This window comes from Oryx dammah, unplaced genomic scaffold (assembly GCF_014754425.2).
Source record: "Oryx dammah isolate SB20612 unplaced genomic scaffold, SCBI_Odam_1.1 HiC_scaffold_15, whole genome shotgun sequence".
Lineage (NCBI taxonomy): Eukaryota > Metazoa > Chordata > Mammalia > Artiodactyla > Bovidae > Oryx > Oryx dammah.
The window spans coordinates 1047119-1065424 of record NW_024070199.1 but is presented as its reverse complement, the minus strand read 5'-3'; the positions used below and the strand labels follow the sequence as shown (position 1 = coordinate 1065424).

Here is an 18306-nt window from a genome sequence, read left to right as displayed (position 1 = left end):
GGTGGAAACAGAAGCTTGCCAGTTCTCTTCCTGGTGGGGGTGTGGGGGGAGGAAGTGGTTTCATTAGACAGCATTCATGTAAAAGCTATGTGCAAAAAGAGCTTAACAGAGCCAGCTGCCTTATAGAATCATGCAGGGAAATGGCTTCCAGTTTTTCTCTAATAAAAGAGAAATAAATGCAAATATCTTATGCTAATCTTATGGTTTTCAAGTTATATACTACTTTTAAAAAGTTCAAGAATATGAAAAATGAGTGGGTCAGCAAAATAGCTGACTCGTAAGGACAGCCGGTCAGAGTACAGGTGTGGTCTGTCCCCATGCGAGAAGCTGCAGAGTGGGGTGCTGCGACCCTGGAGCCCTGGACGCCCACCTTGGATCTCAGCTCGTGGACAGTCCCAGGGGAGATCTGGATTGTCGTACACACTCACAGTGGCAAGGAACAGCAGGGCCCTCTGAGGGGTGAATGGTAACAAGGCCGCCCGCCTTCTGCAGTGTCCCTGGGGCCATGGAGGCCCCCTGCCGTCTGCTGTGCTGGTGTTGGCCCCTGGCCAGGGGGCCGCCTGAATCCCGCCACCCAGCAGTGATGTGAGTCCCGTCCCCAAGTAGCAGCAGAGGTGCAGGCATGAGCGTGGGGCTCCCTGCCTGGCAGTGATGAGGTAGTACCCACTCCTTTGCCGGAGCCTTCTCAGAAAAGGCGTTAAACACAGCATTCAAATAAGACCCAGAGTCTTAGAACACAGTACCCAAACACATTAGGGGTTTTATCTTTCTGGAGGTTGGCAGTTCACAGCTGTGCTCTGGCTGTAGGGTACCATCAGGGATTTGTGCAGCTGACGATGGAGCAGGGGGACAGATTATCACACATCAGAGGATATATTCTATCAGGGGGTAGTGATGACTGCTCTGAGGAAAAGTTCTGCAGGTTCTGGGGCTAGAGAGTTACAAAGTAAACCTGTAAGGTGACATTTGAAGAGAACTGTCTTTGTACGGACATCCGGGGGGTGGCCTTCCAGACAGAGGGAACAGTAAAAGCAAAGGTTCCGGGGCAGGAGCATGCTTAGTATTTTGAAGGAAGAACAACATCAAAAAGGCCAGCGTGTTTAGAGGAGGAAGCCAGGAGGAACATCAGAGAGGCAAATAGGCCTTTGCAGACCTGGTAAAGACTTAGATTTCACTGTGTGGGATGGGAAGTCCTTGGAAGACTTTGAGTAAAGCAGTGACATTTTCTGACTTAATGTTTTGAAAGGCTCATTCTGGTTGCTGTGTGAAGATAGGCCGTTGCAAAGCAAGGGCAGGAAAAAAAGACAAGTTGGACTAACTCAGTGGGAGATGGCAGTGATTTGGATCAGGTTGGTAGAAATAATGACAAATGGGGAGGTCGTGACAGAAGAGCCGATAATATTTAGAAATCATAGACAGGATATGGGGTGAGCAGGAAGGAAATGAGACTGTGGACTTCTGGCCCATCAATTGGAATAATAAGATTGTCATTTATTAAAATAAGGGAGACGAGAAAATGCAAGCTTAGTTGGAGATGCCTGTTATACATCCAAGTGAAGCTCAGATGATTAGCTGTATGTGCAGGTCTAGATGTCTCTTCCCGCTTTATTACCCTCAGTGTGTGGCTTTATTGTTTGGCATCACCTTATGATTGCAAGATGGCTGAACCGCCTCCAGCCGCACACCTGCCTCGAGGAAGGGAGCAGAGGAAGGGCGGTGAGTAAATGCAGAAGAGCACTGCCAGCGTTTTATTTGGAGCTCCTATGGAAGCCAAAGCTCTGAAATAAAGATGTGGATACAAGTTGTTTATTTGGGAGATGAAAGTATGGACTATTAGTTTCCTATGACTGCTGTATCATAAACTTGGTGGTTTAAAACAAGCAAAACTTATCCACTCACAGTTCTGTGGTCCAAAGATCTGAAGTCAGTATCACTGGGCTAAAATCATGGTGTCAACAGGACTACATTCCCTCTAAATGCTCTAGGGAGAATCCGTTCCTTGCTTCTTCAAGCTTCGGGTAACTGCCGGCATTCCTTGGCTTGTGGCTACATCACTCTGATCCTTAAGGCCAGCGCCTCCACCTCGCTCTCTGGTTCATCTTCCTATCCCCTTCTCTTGAGGGTGTCAGATTCCCCTCTGCCCCTTTCTTAGGGCCCACCCAGATAATAAAGGATAATCTCCCATCTCAAGACCCTTAATTTAGACAAATAACTTTCTTCCAAATAAAATAACATTTATAGGTTTCAGGGATTCAGATCTGATATCTTTGGGGGCCATTTTTCAGCCTATCACCTACAGGATTGAGGAACTGAAACAAGGAAGGGCAAGTGATCAAACCAAGTTATGACTGAGGGTGACTGGGGCAAAACCCTCATGGGGAGATTCTGAAACACTGTATAAGGCATACCCCTTAGAGTTATTCCATCCAGTAAGCAAGTGAGAGTTTATACACCAGTAGCCAACAGTTATTGGTTGAAGGTTGCTCCCAGAAGGGCTTCAGTTCCCCATCACTTCTGACCTGTCTATCACACAGGAGTCAAAGAGGAAGAGAATCACTCAGGCAAATAAATGCAGGTTCTGTCCGCTGGAAATCAGGCTTAGTGCCCGGAAGTGGTGAGCATGAGAGATGTGTGGGACATCAACAGCAACTGCTGTGGCCTCTTTCAACAGCTTCGTGATAACTTCCACTTAGATTTCATAGGCCAGCTTTTGTTACATGGCCAAGCACAGCTTTAGGGGAGACTGGGAAATGTAGCCATATCCTCAGCCAGACATAGTTCCATACTGAATAACACACTGGAGCTCTGTTAGTGTGGAGGAAAGGGAGGAGGGATGTTGAGGAGACAGCCAGCCATGTAGGCAGGATGGAGGCAGACACGTGGTAAGGATGACTCAGACTAGGGTTTTATCACTGGATATGGTGAGAAGTGGTCAGGATTTAGAATACTGGAGGCAGTGCCGATGGAACTGTTGTTCTGGGGTTTGAGGAAAACACAAATCCAGGATCATGAAGGGTTTTTATCTGGAGCAACTGTAGCAGTGGTGCCAATTAAAGAGATGGATGGACTGGAGTGGGAGCAGGTTTGTGGCACAAAGAGTCTCTCACTCTGTTTTGAACTTGTAAAGACTGAGATGTGTATAGATGTCCTGTGGGAATGTCAGTGTTGACTAGGTAGTTGGATAGAGAAGCCCAGAGTTCAGCAGCCCTGCGGATACTGATTAGGAAGTTATCGGAACAAGCTGGCACTCAAGTTTCATTAGAAATTTCCACTATTTAGGAAACAGTGTATTTCTTAGTTTTCTAGCATTGGAAAAACAGATTTTATCAGTGTTTGCCTAATACTCTACTTTTAGGATCTAGTGAAATAGCTGGCTGTAGTTTTAAATAGAAAAAGTGTAAAATGACTGTCCTCATATGTACTAACTATAGTCTTTCATTAAATAGACCTTTTGGCAGGAGGGAATTTTAATTATCTTAGAGATTGGCTTATGGATTCCAAGCTATGGTTATTGGTGGAAATCAATAATTAAATGTTTAATCAAAAAAGTACCAAGGGTAATTTTAGATTTTGAAAATGGGATAACTGTATAGTTTAAATACAAATTAGATTTGGAGTTTATTCTTTTTCAGTGGCTTAATAAGATGTCTAGATATACTTTAATTTCAGCCTCTCCCATAGGCTTAAGAAAGGAAATATAAAAAACAAAAAGGAATCTAAGCTAATGCATGTGTAAGCATTTATTTACTATTAATTGTACCATATGTTTCTATGTATTAACATGAAATTATTTTTCAGATAATTATTTAAACTTTTAGGTGATTATAGAGATCACTCTGAAGAAAGAGGGTTATTGCTTGCTAACATTTCACTGTCTGTTTACCTCATTTGATCTGTGAACCAAGATGTTACTTAGAATGTGAATAATTATAAAGTTTCAAGAAAAACTTTATCTGTAATGAAGGCTTTTAAACAGAACTTCCGAACTTAAAAATGAGAATTAGACTTCTTAAAAACATTGATAGAGACTTGAAAGTTGTGACATTGCATTTTATTTCTATAAACTTCTTTATTATGATGAAGGCTTTAGGATAAAGCCATTATAGGTACATTTAGGCATGCTTTATTGGAATAGGGGATATATACTTCCTCTGCATCCTAACACTAAGCTTATCACAAATGATAGTGAAGAATGGACTGAATATGAGCCCCCACCTTGGGTATACAGTAAAAATAGGCACTGCCACGCCTCTATGTCAGCAAAGCTCATGGTGACAATAAATTATATTTTTTGGACAACAGAAGTGCTTGAGAAAAAGTTACTTTAACCATAATTTAATAATTAATTTGGACCAAGGGCAACCATGAAGCTATGGCCTGAAAATCATGAGGTGAATTTTTCCTTTACCATTTGAGGAGGGACGATTGGCTAAAGAACAGACTGACAGCACAGACACATCTGTGAAAATGGGTTCCGGGAGCTCTCCTGGAGCCTCTCCCTCGGGCTCTAATCATGTTTCTACAGTGCAGTGTGTGATGTTCACGTGGGGTCTGTGAGCCACCAGAGGAGAGCTAAATTCTATTTGTTTGTTATTATTTTTACCCATTTCTCCTAGCCTCTGGCAGCCATGAGTCTGTTATCTGTATCTATGAACCCGATTATATATATATATCTCTCTACATTCTTGGGTCAGGAAGATCCGCTGGAGAAGGGATAGGCTACCCACTCCAGTATTCTTGGGCTTCCCTTGTGGCTCAGCTGGGAAAGAATCTGCCTGCAGTGCAGGAGACCTGGGTTCAATCCCTGGGTTGGGGAGATCCCCTGGAGAAGGGAATGGCTACCCACTCCAGTATTCTCGCCTGGAGAATTCCATGGACTGTATAGTCCATGGGGCCACAAAGAGTTGGACCTGACTGAGTGACTTACACTTTCATTTTCATATCTGTATCTTAGATTCCACCTATAAGAGAGTATATATGGTATTTGTCTTCCAGTGCCTGACTTATTTCACTTAACATAATACCCTCAAGTTTCATTCAGGTTGTTATAAATGACAGGATATCATTATTTTTTGTGACTGAGTAATATTCCACTGTGTGTATGTATGTGAACACACACACACATGTATACACATGCGTGCCTCATTTTCTTTATCTGTCTATCCACCAATGGACATTTAGGTCTTTCCATAATTCGGCTATTGTAAATAATGTTTTCATGAACATGAGGATGTGTGTATCTTTTCAATTTAGTATTGTCATTTTCCTCAGATAAATGGCCAGAAATAGAATTGCTAAATTGTATGATAGTTCTACTTCTAATTTTTTGAGGAAACCTCATACTGTCTTCCATAGAAACTGTACCAATTTACATTTCCACCAACAGTGTACAAGGGTTCTTTTTTCCATATCCTTGTCAATACTTTTTATTTCTAGTCTTTTGGATAATAGCCATTCTAGCACATGAGGTGATAATCTCATTATGTTTTTAATTTGCATTATGTTTAATGATTAATGATGTAGAGCATCTTTTCATGTGTCTTTGGGCATCTGTATGTCTTTTTTTGGAAAAGTGTCTGTTCAGATCTTCTCATTTTTTAATCACTTTTTGTGTATTAAGTTGTCTGAGTTCTTGATTTATTTTGAGTATTTGCAAATATTTCCTCCCTTTTTCTTTTGTTGATTTCCTTTGCAATACAGAAACTTTTTAGTTTGTTGTAGTCCCACTTGTTTATTTTTGCATTTGGTGGGAGATTCCAAAAATCACCACCAAGGCATATGTCAAGGAGCTTTACCACCTATGTTTTCTTTTAGGAATTTTATGGTTTCAGGTGTTACGCCCAAGTCTTTAATTCATTTTAAGTTAATTTTTGTTCATGGTGTTACAGTGTTGGTCAAGTTTCAATCTTTTGCATGTGGCTCTCCAATTTTCCCAACACCATTTATTGAAAAGACTGTTCTTTCCCCATTACTTGACCATATATATGTGGGTTTATTTCTGGGCTCTCTATTATTTTGTTCCATTGATCTGTGTGTCTGCTTTCCTGTGAATATCATACTGTTTAAATTATTATTGCTTGTAACATTGTTTGAAATTTGAGAGTGTGATACCTTCAACTTTATTCTTTCTCAAGACTGATTTAGCTATTTAAGGGGTCTCTTATGGTTCTGTATAAATTTTAGGATTATTTGTCCTGTTTATGTGAAAAATTCCATAGGTATGGGGATTTTGATAGGGATTGCATTGCATCTGTAGATTGATTTGGGTGGTGTGGCCATTTGAACAATATTCATCCTTCCAATTTGTGAGCATGGCATATCTGTCCTTTTATTTGTATTGTTTTCGATTTCTTTAATGTTTTATAGTTTAAAATATACAGATCTTCCACTTCCTTGATAAATTTATTGCTAGGTATTTTATTCTTTTTGATGTAATCATAAATGGAATTGTTTACTTAACTTCTCTTTCTAATATTTCATTATTAGTTTATTTAAATAAGCAAGTTCTTGTTTATTGATGTTGTATTCTGCAGCTTTACCAAATTTGTTAGTTTTTGATGTAGTCTTTAGGGTTTTATATATATATATATATAATATATACACACACATAAACATATTATGTCATATGAATATAGTAATAGTTTTACTTCCTTTCCAATTTGGATGCCTTTTATTTCTCTTTTTTGCCTGATTGCTCTGGCTAGGACTTCCAATTCCTGATCTTAGAGGAAAGTATTTAAGTTTTTAACCTTTGAGTATGATGTAGGCTTATCATATGTGGCCTTTACTATGTTGAAGTACTTTTGTACATTCCCTCTATACCCACTTTGTTGAGGGATTTTGTCATAAATGGATGTTGAATTTTGTCAAATGCTGTCAAATGCTTTTTCTGCATCTGTCTATTGAGATGATCACATGATTTTTGTCCTTTATTTTGTCTATGTGACATGTCACAATGACTGGTCTGTGGCTGTTGAACCATCCTTGCATCTCGCTGATCACAGTGTATGCCTATTGAATTTAATGTTTTGTTGAGGATTTTTGCATCTGCGTTCACCAGGTAATTTTATTTTCTTGTGGCATTCTTACCTGGTTTCAGTATCAGGGTAATGCTGGCTTCATAAATGAGTTTGGAAGAGTTCCGTCTTTTTTTTTTCCAAGAGTTTGAGAATAATGGTATTCTTTGACTGTTTGGTAAACGTCACCAGTGAAACAATCTGGTTCCAGACTCTTGTTTGTTGGGAGGTTTTGGATTACTGATCCAATCTCCTTATTAGCAGTCAGTCTGTTTAGCTTTTTTATTTCATTATGATTCAGTCTTGGTAGATTATATGTTTCTAGGAATTTATCTATTTCATCTATGTTGTCCAATTTGCTAATTTATAATTGTTCATAGTAGTCTCTTATGATCTATTTATTTCTGTATAATATCTGTTATTGGGCTTCTCTTGTGGCTCAGCTGGGAAAGAATCTGACTGCAACATGGGAGAGCTGAGTTCGATCCCTAAGTTGGGAAGATCCCCTGGAGAAGGGAAAGGCTACCCACTCCAGTATTCTGGTCTGGAGAATTCCATGGACTGTATAGTCCATGGGGTTGCAAAGAGTTGGACACGACTGAGCAACTCTCACTCACTTCACTTCACAATATCTGTTGTAATTCCTGTTGTAATAGCTCCTCTTTCATTTCTGATTTTATTTGAGTCCCCTCTCCTTTTTGTTGGTGAATCTAGCTAGAGGTTTGTCAATTTTATTTATCTTTTCAAAGAATCAGCTCTTAGTTTCATTGATTTCATTTACTTACTGTCTTTTAACCCTTATTTTATTTATTTCTGCTCTAATCTTTTTATTTTATTTCTTCTAGTTTTTTTTCCTCTAGTTCCTTGAGGTGTAAAGTTAGACTATTTATTTGAGCCTTTTTGTTTCTTGAAGCTAAGTATTTATCACAGTAAACTTCCTTCTTAGAACTACTTTTGCTGCATCCCATAAAGTTTGGTGTGTTACATATCCATTTTTGTTTGTCTCAAGGTAATTTTTAAAAAATTTCTCTTTTTATGTCTTCTTTGAACCTTTGACTGTCCAGTAGCATCTTGTATAGTATAATGTCCACATATTTGTGAATTTTCCAGTTTTCCTTGTGTAATAAATTTTGAGTTTCATACCACTGTGGTCAGAAAAGCTGCTTGATGTGATTTCAGTCTCTTTAAATGTAGTGAGCTTGTTCTGTGGCCTAACATATAATATAGCTTGGGAAATATTGAGAAGAATGCATTTCTGTGGCTTTTGGATTGAGTGTTTTGTAAATATTTGTGATCTCAAATGGTAAAGGCTGATGTGTTTTGGGTGATTATCTGTCCTGTGTATCCGTTGATATAAATGTAGAGTATTATAGTCTCCTGCTGTTATTGTTTTGCTGTCAATTTCTCCTTTAGGTCTGTTGATATTTGCTTTAGTTAGATGCTCCTCTGTTGGCTGTGTAAATATTTACAAACATTACATCTTCTCTTTGGGTTGACGTCTTTATCATTATATAATGCCCTCCTTTGTCTCTTGTTACAGTCTTTGTTTTAAAGTCTATTTTGTCTGATAAAAATACAGCTATTCCAACTTTTTTTTTTTTGTAGTTTCCATTTGCCTGAGATCTCTTTTTCCATCCGTTCACTCTCAGTCTATGTGTGTCCTTACATCCAAAGTGAGCCTCTTGTAGGCAGCGTGTAGATGGGTCTTATTTTCTTATCTATTCATCCACTTTGTGTCTTTTTTCCTCCACTCTGTGTCTTTTTTCCTCCACTCTGTGTCTTTGGATTAGAGAATTTAGTCTATTTGCATTTAAAGTAATTATTGATAGCTGTTCATATACTGTCATTTTTTTAAATAGTTTTCTGGCTGTTTTTGTGTTTCCTGTCTGTTCCTTTCTTCTTCTTTTGCTCTTTTCCTTTTTTGATTTGATGACTTTCTTTCAGTTCAGTTCAGTGGCTCAGTCATGTCCGACTTTTTGCGACCCCATGAACTGCAGCATGCCAGGCCTCCCTGTCCATCACCAACTCCGGAGTTCACTCAAACTCATGTCCGTCGAGTCGGTGATGCCATCCAGCCATCTCATCCTCTGTTGTCCCCTTCTCCTCCTGCCCCCAATCCCTCCCAGCATCAGAGTCTTTTCCAGTGAGTCAACTCTTTGCATCAGGTGGCCAAAGTACTGGAGTTTCAGCTTTAGCATCATTCCTTCCAAAGAACACCCAAGACTGATCTCCTTTAGAATGGACTGGTTGGATCTCCTTGCAGTCCAAGGGACTCTCAAGAGTCTTCTCCAACACCACAGTTCAAAAGCATCAATTCTTCAGCACTCAGCTTTCTTCACAGTCCAACTCTCACATCCATACATGACTATTGGAAAAACCATAGCCTTGACTAGACGGACCTTTGTTGGCAAAGTAATGTGTCTGCTTTTGAATATGCCATCTAGGTTTAGCGGTATGCTTATATTTCTTTACCTTTTATGTATTTACTGTAGTTTTTTTTGCTTTGTGGTTACCATGAGGTTTGCATATTAACAATTTATATCTGTAACAGTTGATATAAAGTTGTAAATAACTTAAGTTTGATACCACTGTAAAGCTTAACCTTCATACTCTTCCCTCTGCTGCATTTCATGTTTTTGATGTCACAGTTCACATTTTTTTCATCTTGTCTATCTCTTAATTATTAAAATCATATTTTTATGGTTTGTGTTTTTAAATCTTCATGCTACCTTTATAAGTGATTAACCCACTACCTTTACTATATATTTACCTATCCAGTGAGATTTATTATTTCAAATGTGTACTTGTTAGTGATCAGTACCCTTTCTTTTCAGCTTAAAAATTTCCTTTAACATTTCTTGTCAGGTCAGTTTAGTGGTGATGAATTCCTTTAGCTTTTCTAGAAAACTCTGTATCTTTTATGAATGATAACTCTGCCAGTTAGTTTTCTTTATTGAAAATTTTTTCTTTCACTACTTTGAATATATTGTGCCATTATATATTTAGTACAGCTAAATAATAGTAATCTACCTAAGACAAATAATATGTTAATACAGTTTAAAAATGAGTTTTATTGAAACATTTTGGAAAAGTTAAAACCTGATAAGATTGCCCATCAGATTTTTGGAAACTCATTTTCTTAGGCTCATCCGTGGTGTATGAAGCAGTCTCCTCTTTATTCTTTCTTTATGCTTCCTTTCCCCTCTCCCCTTCCTCCATGATGACTTCTATATTTGTCTTTTAAGCCAAATCCCCTCTTCTCTCTCCCAAGCTAAAAATCCATTTCTGTCAGATATCTCTCATGTCCTGAACTAAGCTCTCTCTTTTTTTAAATAAACAACCTGATACCCACTTTGCTTTCCCAATTGTTGATGGATGGACTGGCCCTATATTTCAGTTTGCCTAGAACTGTCACTGTTTGTATCTGTTGTCCTGAAATAATAATTAATAGCTACCCTTTCACTTTAAAATTATCCTGGGTTAATAACAAATCATATGTCACCATAGCTATCTGTCTGATTAAGTTCTGCCTTTTAAGAACCAGCCCCTCAGCCACTGTTAAAGGACTTTGGAGTGACAGGCATGTCCCTGAGTCCTACCCCAGCTCCTGTTTCTCTGAGTGCCTCTCTCCACATCCATCCCCTTGCCGTTCCTCCCTGACACACTTGCCCCACTTCCTCCATTTATATCATCAGCTTTCTATTTTGCTCTCCATCTCCAAGTAATGATGTCCTGATTTTTTAACTCTAGGATCCTCAGACTGGTATGTTACCCTAAAAGTCTCAGTGTGCCCTACCTTTCTGGCTTAATGCATTTAGAACCTCTAGCCTTTCTCAGAGTCTGGCACTTGTGAATTGCTCCCACAGATAGACCCAATAGTTAGGGCAAATGTTTACTTCTCTTATGTAGTGCATTAGACACAATCCACCCAGTCTCCAGTGCTGAAAGGCTTAGAGAAATGTTTTTTTTTTTTTTTCCCTCCTTCAGCTCCTCAATCAACTTTTATAAAGTTGAAATAAGATCTGCTTTATGGGATATTGTGAAGATTCATGAGAAGAAGTACAGCAGAGTAATTAGCATAGTGTCAGCATTTAGCTAAAGAAAGAAATGAAAATATAAATGTTAGTGTCCAGATAATGAAGGAGGCTAAACTAAGTCTTTTGTCTTTTATTTTAAAGTTCACTAGATTTAGGAGCAAATATTGGTACTGAGGGGGCTTCCCTGGTGGCTTAATGTTAACAAATCTGCCTGCAATGCCGGAGACGTCCTGCAATGAGGGTGACAGGGGTCTGATCCCTGGGTGGGGAAGATCCCCTAAAGAAGGAAATAACAACCCACTCCAGTATTCTTGCCTGGGAAATCCCATGGACAGAGGAGCCTGATGGGCTACAGTCCATGGGGTCACTAGAGTTGGACACGACTTAGCGGCTAACCAGCACCAAAGGGCATGTACTTGATGCCTTTGTTACCAATGCAGAACCTGGTGTCTGTCCTAGACTTGCTGAATCTGATCAGTGGGGGTGTGATAGACGATTCTCTCCAATCTGTGCAAGGTATGCAAACACCAAGTGGGTCGTTGAGCTAGATAACTTGTAAAAGTCCTCCCACCCTGAAGTCTAATATTCTTACTGTTGTATAGCATAGTCATACCCAGGAAATAAACCCTCCATTCATTTATTTCACAGTATTGGTTGAATGGCTCATAGCAATGCCTCGTTCTTCTTTAGGCCTGTGTTTCCCTTCCACAGGCATGGCCCCCTCCTGAACGCCCAGGAGATAGTAATGGAGAACACTTGTTTGTTGACTCAGAGATTCACTGAGCGCCTGCCATGTACTGCGGCGCTGTGCTCAGCTGGGTGAGGTGTTGATGAGCAAGACTGACAGAGCCCTTCCCTTCAGAGTTTACACCAGCAGAAAAAATAAACCAATTGTGTTTACAGTAAAGGGGATACATGTTGTTACAAAAAAGAAAATGGTGTGAAAACCATTCTTTTTCTTCTGTTGTTTTTCCCCACATCAGAATTCCAATTAAAATCCAGTCAGGTTATTCATAGACGAAATAGTAATTCCTCTCCTCAGACTGGTTTTAGGTTTTAAGTAAAAACTGAGAGCCTTTGGGCCTTAGCCCAGGAATAGTGGACGACTTCAGGATGCATTTTTGTACTTAAAACCGCTCTGGTGTCACAACTGGTATGAAGGCTGTTGAATAAGCCAGTCAAAGGGACATCCCTTGTTCAGGTGGACTCTGGGTATTTTAGAAAGGGATTCTAGAAGTTCTGAGTCCTTTGAGTTCATGTACCTATTTCGAACCTTATCACAACAGAGCTCATTTGTACTACATTTGTCAAGGAAGTTCTTATTCAAAACATGAAGATGTTATTAATGTAGACCATGCAGTAACTGCAATACTAACAAAATAAGTCCACCAACTCTGCTGCCAGTGTTCCTTATCACCTCTATCCTCAACACCTTAATAGAGAAAATGAAAAATGTCAACTTTGCACGTTACATTACAAACAAAGCCATAACTAAACAGAGGAAGAAGAAAAAAACCCCTGTCTTTTGCTGTGGATACAGGAAGGCACTTAATTTAGAAGCAGCTGTCTAGGATCTAGTTCTGGCTCTTCCACTAATCAGTGTGTGGCCTCAATGGGTCTGGGCTTCAGTTTTTTTTTAAATGCTAAATGATCCTTAATTAGCCCTAAAATTCTCATTCAGTGAAAGTAGATGGAGGAAATGGTGTCATTTTACACTTACCTCTCCTGCCTTCCTCTCAGCTACACAAATACATCAGAAGCCCCATCACCACTGAACAGATGGATAATGAAGCAACTTGCTTCTCTAACCTGGACGTTTGTGCGTGCCTTAAGCTGAAGCCTGGGACCTCAGTGTCTACCTGCTTATCTGGACTGAATGAGTGAACTGACGCCAGGTCCTTGGGGAGTGCTGCGCGTCTTGGAAGGAGAGCCCTGCCCCGGGAGCACTCACAACCTCAGCAACTCTCAGCCTCCATAATGCTAGTTTGCACCAAGGGTCCTGTTTCAAACACCGTAGACCTTCCTAGGACCAACTATTCCTACTTTTCTGACTAATATCTGCAGTCTAAAATCTTACGTTACTCTGCCCACATCTGCCCAATCAGCTTTCTTCCAGCAGACATCACCGGCCAGATGGCATCAGGCTTCTGTCCTGAAGGAGCAGCAGTGTAGCCCAGGTGCCTGTGAACCTGGTCCTGCCTCGCCTGGGTCTGTTCCTCGGCCCCTGGCAGGCCCTGTGAAGCCCCAGTTAGCCTGCCATCAAACCTGCTCAGGTTATGATAAGCATGTAGGCATATGTATATGTACATGTAAGAGGATGGAATTATTTTTAAAATATTTATGTATTTGTTTGTTTTTGGCTGCACTACATCTTAGTTGCAGCATGAGGTCTCAGGAGTTGTGATTCGTGGGCTTAGTAGCCCTGCTGTATGTGAGATCTTAGTCCAGACCAGGGATTGAACTTGCATCCCCTGCATTGCAAGATGGATTCTTAACCACCGGACCATGAGCAAATTCCCTGGGATTATTTGTTATAATTAGAATTTTCCTCAAATTAACCCACTCTAAAATTTATTATTTTTCAGTTCAGTTCAGTTCAGTTCAGTCACTCAGTAGTGTCCAACTCTTTACGACCCCATGAATTGCAGCACGCCAGGCCTCCCTGTCCATCACCAACTCCCGGAGTGCACCCAAATTCATGTCCATCGAGTCGGTGATGCCATCCAGCCTTCTCATTCTCTGTCGTCCCCTTCTCCTCCTGCCCCCAATCCCTCCCAACATCAGGGTCTTTTCCAATGAGTCAACACTTTGCATGAGGTGGCCAAAGTATTGGAGTTTCAGCCTCAGCATCAGTCCTTCCATTGAACACCCAGGACTGGTCTCCTTTAGAATGGACTGGTTGGATCTCCTTGCCATCCAAGGGACTCTCAAGAGTCTTCTCCAACACCACAGTTCAAAAGCATCAATTCTTCAAATTAACTTTATTTACTGTGTCCTTATTTCTGATGTAATCCACACGATAGATAGGAAGAAAAATGCAGATTATAACTGTATATATAATATATATAACTGTATATATAATATAATGCATTATATTATGGCACAGCTGTACTTTTTTAAATGCCAGTGAAAAGTATATACTCTGTTAGCTCTGAAATTAGCTTTTAGTTTTAATTTAAAATGTTAGCCTCTAGTTTTCAGAATTTTTCCTATTTAAATAATTGAAAATTTTGAGAAAATAATGATCAAGATATTCAAAGCAAAATCGTAAGTTTTCTTGTTCTTACATTTCAGTTTTTTAAAATATATTTCACTCTTCTACAATTGCCAGAGCTTCTCCTTGTGAGGCAGAGCTCCAGGAGTTAATGGAACAAATTGACATCATGGTAAACAACAAAAAATTGGATTGGGAAAGGAAGATGCGGGCTCTGGAGACACGATTAGATCTTCGGGATCAAGAGTTGGCAAATGCACAGACGTGTCTGGAACAGAAAGGTCAAGAGGTACTGCGTAGCTGTGTTTATAAATTGTTCATTCCTCAGACTGTTATAAATAGTGCTAGTTCCATCGGAATGTATTTTTCATTACACGTATTTTGTATAAGCATCAGCAATACTTGAAATGCCCTGAAATTCTGTCACAATGTGCTAAATGTACGTGTTCTATCAAATAAGTGGCAAGCAGAGCCTAAACCTATAGTAATTTGTCGATGCAGACAGACAGAGTCCAGTAGATGCCATCTAGGAAAGTAAACATTTGACATGTATGTGAGATACTGTTTTCAAGCAAGGATGTCAGTGCTTTTGTTGCTACAGAAGCAAAGTAGCCATCAGAGCTGTGCCTTTGGAGCAGACAAAGTTCTGGATCATTTGCCTTTTCTCATCTGCTAGAAAAGTCTTGACTAAAAGAAGTGAAAGATAAAGCCTTGATTGTAGGTCAAGAGAGAAGAGAGTTCAGTGAGGGGGTTATATGTATGCCTGGGTGCCCACATGGCTCAGTGATACAGAACCTGCCTGCCAACGCACGAGACACAAGAGACGCAGGTTTGATCCCTGGGCTGGGAGGATCCCCTGGAATAGAAAATGGCAACCCACTCCAGTATTCTTGCCTAGAGAATCCCATGGACAGAGGAGCCTGGCGGGCTACATACAGTCCATAGAGTTGCAAAGAGTCAGACCTGACTGAGTGACTGAGCACGTGCACCACCCAGGAGGAGCGTCCTGGGCCCAGGGAGCCCGCTTGTGGCCAAGCTGGTGAAGCTAGAGGGACGTCTGAGTGCTCTCGGGCCTGCTGCAGAGTTCAGCAAAGTCATACGCTTCACCTGACATGGACTTTCATGTCTGTGAATTTTCTTTGGGACCAGGCATAAGGAAGGTTTACTGATCATATGCTAATAACTAAAACGTCAACAGTCAACTTGTTCCGCAGCGGTTTTTCTACCTCTGCTGGACTCAGTGGAACTTAACTTCTTGTCTTGGTTAACTATGTTGTTGTTTGGCCCAGTTAACGTGGTCATCAGTAGAGGCAGGTCATGAGGTTGCACATGCAAGGGGCTACTTTCTGACTTTTGGTCCTGTCACAACCCAGATGTGCAAACAGAAGCCTCACATGCTGTTTAAGCAGACAAATTCTGTAAGCCAAATCCCTATGAACTCCTCTTAGACATGTTTTTCTTTTTATATTTTTTACTCTGCTGGGTCTTTTTTGCTGCTCCGGGGCTATTTCTAGCTGTGGCGAGCAGGGGCTACTCTTGGCTGCACCAGCTTCTCATTGTGGTGTCTGCTCCTGTTGCAGGGCACAGCCCCTAGGCCCATGGCCTTCAGTAACTGCAGCATGAGGCTCTGCAGTTGCTCATTGCGGTGTCTGATCCTGTTGCAGGGCACAGACCCTAGGCCCATGGGCTTTAGTAACTGCAGCATGAAGCTGTGCAGTCGCAGAGCCTGGGGTCTCGAATGTGGGCTCAGTAGTTGTGGCCCAGGGGTTTAGTTGCTCTGCAGCAAGTGGAATTTTTCCAGACCAGGAGTCGAACCCATGTTCCCTGCATTGGCTGGTGGATTCTTACCCACTGTACCACCAGGGAAGTCCTATTTTTCTTTTCAATTTGTTAGTTTTTATTTTTAAAAAAATGGTAACAATTATTCCATAACACCACTAAAACAGAGCTCCCGTTGAAGGCAACAGAGCCTAAATAAAGGCTGAAATGTGTTGGCAGGGGTTCTGCCCAAGAGTGATGACCTAACTCTCCCAAAAAGACAATGCAAAGTAGATTTTAAATCTTGCTTTAATGTGCCAGTAAGAAGGCTCAACATCCATACCATACTGTCCTAAAGTGTACCCAGTGGAATAGCCCTAGCAACATCTGGTTTTTGTGAATTTAATTATTAATAACTATTCTAAGATTTTGTCAGGCAAAATTTAGAAAAATTAAATTTTATTCTTAATGCAGGTGGGGTTACTTCGACAGAAGTTGGACAGTTTGGAAAAATGTAACTTAGCAATGACTCAAAATTATGAAGGACAACTACAAACCCTGAAAGCTCAAGTAAGGAAACTCATTACAATTTAATATCATGTTTTGATATGTGTTTTGACCTATAAAATTGTGTTAATTTTGCTAAAGAGCCTCTTGATGAAAGTGAAAGGGGAGAGTGAAAAAGTTGGCCTAAAGCTCAACATTCAGAAAACGAAGATCATGGCATCTGGTCCCATCACTTCATGGGAAATAGATGGGGAAACAGTGGAAACAGTGTCAGACTTTATTTTGGGGGGCTCCAAAATCACTGCAGATGGTGATTGCAGCCATGAAATTAAAAGATGCTTACTCCTTGGAAGGAAAGTTATGACCAACGTAGATAGCATATTGAAAAGCAGAGACATTACTTTTCCAACAAAGGTCTGTCTAGTCAAGGCTATGGTTTTTCCTGTGGTCATGTATGGATGTGAGAGTTGGACTGTGAAGAAAGCTGAGCACCAAAGAATTGATGTTTTTGAACTGTGGTGTTGGAGAAGACTCTTGAGAGTCCCTTGGACTGCAAGGAGATCCAACCAGTCCATTCTAAAGGAGATCAGCCCTGGGATTTCTTTGGAAGGAATGATGCTGAGGCTGAAACTCCAGTACTTTGGCCACCTCATGCAAAGAGTTGACCAATTAGAAAAGACCCTGATGCTGGGAGGGATTGGGGGTAGGAGGAGAAGGGGACAACAGAGGATGAGATGGCTGGATGGCATTACCGACTCGATGGACATGAGTTTGAGTGAACTCCAGGAGTTGATGATGGACAGGGAGGCCTGGTGTGCTGTGATTCACGGGGGCGCAAAGAGTCGGATATGACTGAGCAACTGAACTGATGTCATTTTTTCTAACCAGAAAATGATACCTTGTGGCAAATGTGCTTTTGTTGCTGCTAGTTTAATCTACTGCGTCCTTCTTTGAAATTCTTCATTAATTTATTCTCTTCACAACCTTATTTTCCTAAAATACCTTAAGGATATGTTTTACCACATTTTGCCTTAAAAAACTCAGGCAAAACTTTCTTTTGAAATTGCTTCCTTTTTTAAAATGGTGTGTTTTCTTTTCCTTCTAAAATTATAAAACTATCATTATATTATATGCATTTGAGATTTATTCTTCTGGAAAGGTGGAGTCAATGTACTTTCCCCTATTCTTCCTGCTAAATGCAACTAGAAATCCTGGACGTTATTTATAAAACAGCATAAGACTGAGAAGTGGAGAGGAAAGACAGACCAACTAGGACCTTGGGTCCCAAGGTACACATGGTGTTGAGTTCCTGGAATTTCTTTTTGCCTCTTATATCGTAGACTGGATAACAGAGAAGCCAGCGGGCCTGACTCTCCAGTGGGCACAAACAAACCAAAAGAGGAAGAAAGCCTCTTCCTTGCAACTGAAAGACCTGAAGAAAGACAGCCTACCAAGATTAAACGCTTTTTGATAATAACTGCTGACTCTAGCCAAAGGGCACAGAAAAGGACCACAGCTGCAAACCCACTTCACTAGCAGAGACCCAGTAGACAGCCTCGGCTCCGCCCTCGCCTTCTGTAATGAGGTGGTCCAGGCCCCAGCCTCGGGGGAGTCGGAGCAGACTGAGTGGAAGCGCAGCCCGTGGTGTCGGGGCGGCCGTAGCAGAACCCGGGCTTCCCTGCGCCTCTGCTGGTGGTGTGGCGTCCTTCTCTCTGCAGTGGCGTCTGGCGAAGCCTAACGAGGGTCCTGACGTTCGGCGCCTCTGTGGTAACCG

At 40.8% G+C, this 18306-nt stretch overlaps 1 protein-coding gene across 5 annotated transcripts in view; it reads left to right on the top strand.

The window, feature by feature from the left end:
* The window catches only part of DEUP1 (deuterosome assembly protein 1), a 139978-nt gene that overhangs the window by 12105 nt on the left and 109567 nt on the right, over positions 1-18306 (top strand). For all 5 annotated transcript variants that reach the window (XM_040256501.1, XM_040256503.1, XM_040256500.1 and 2 more), the window contains exons 3-4: positions 14385-14556; positions 16500-16595. In XM_040256501.1, the coding sequence (XP_040112435.1) occupies positions 14385-14556; positions 16500-16595 (268 nt within the window). The remainder of the gene's footprint in view (positions 1-14384; positions 14557-16499; positions 16596-18306) is intronic.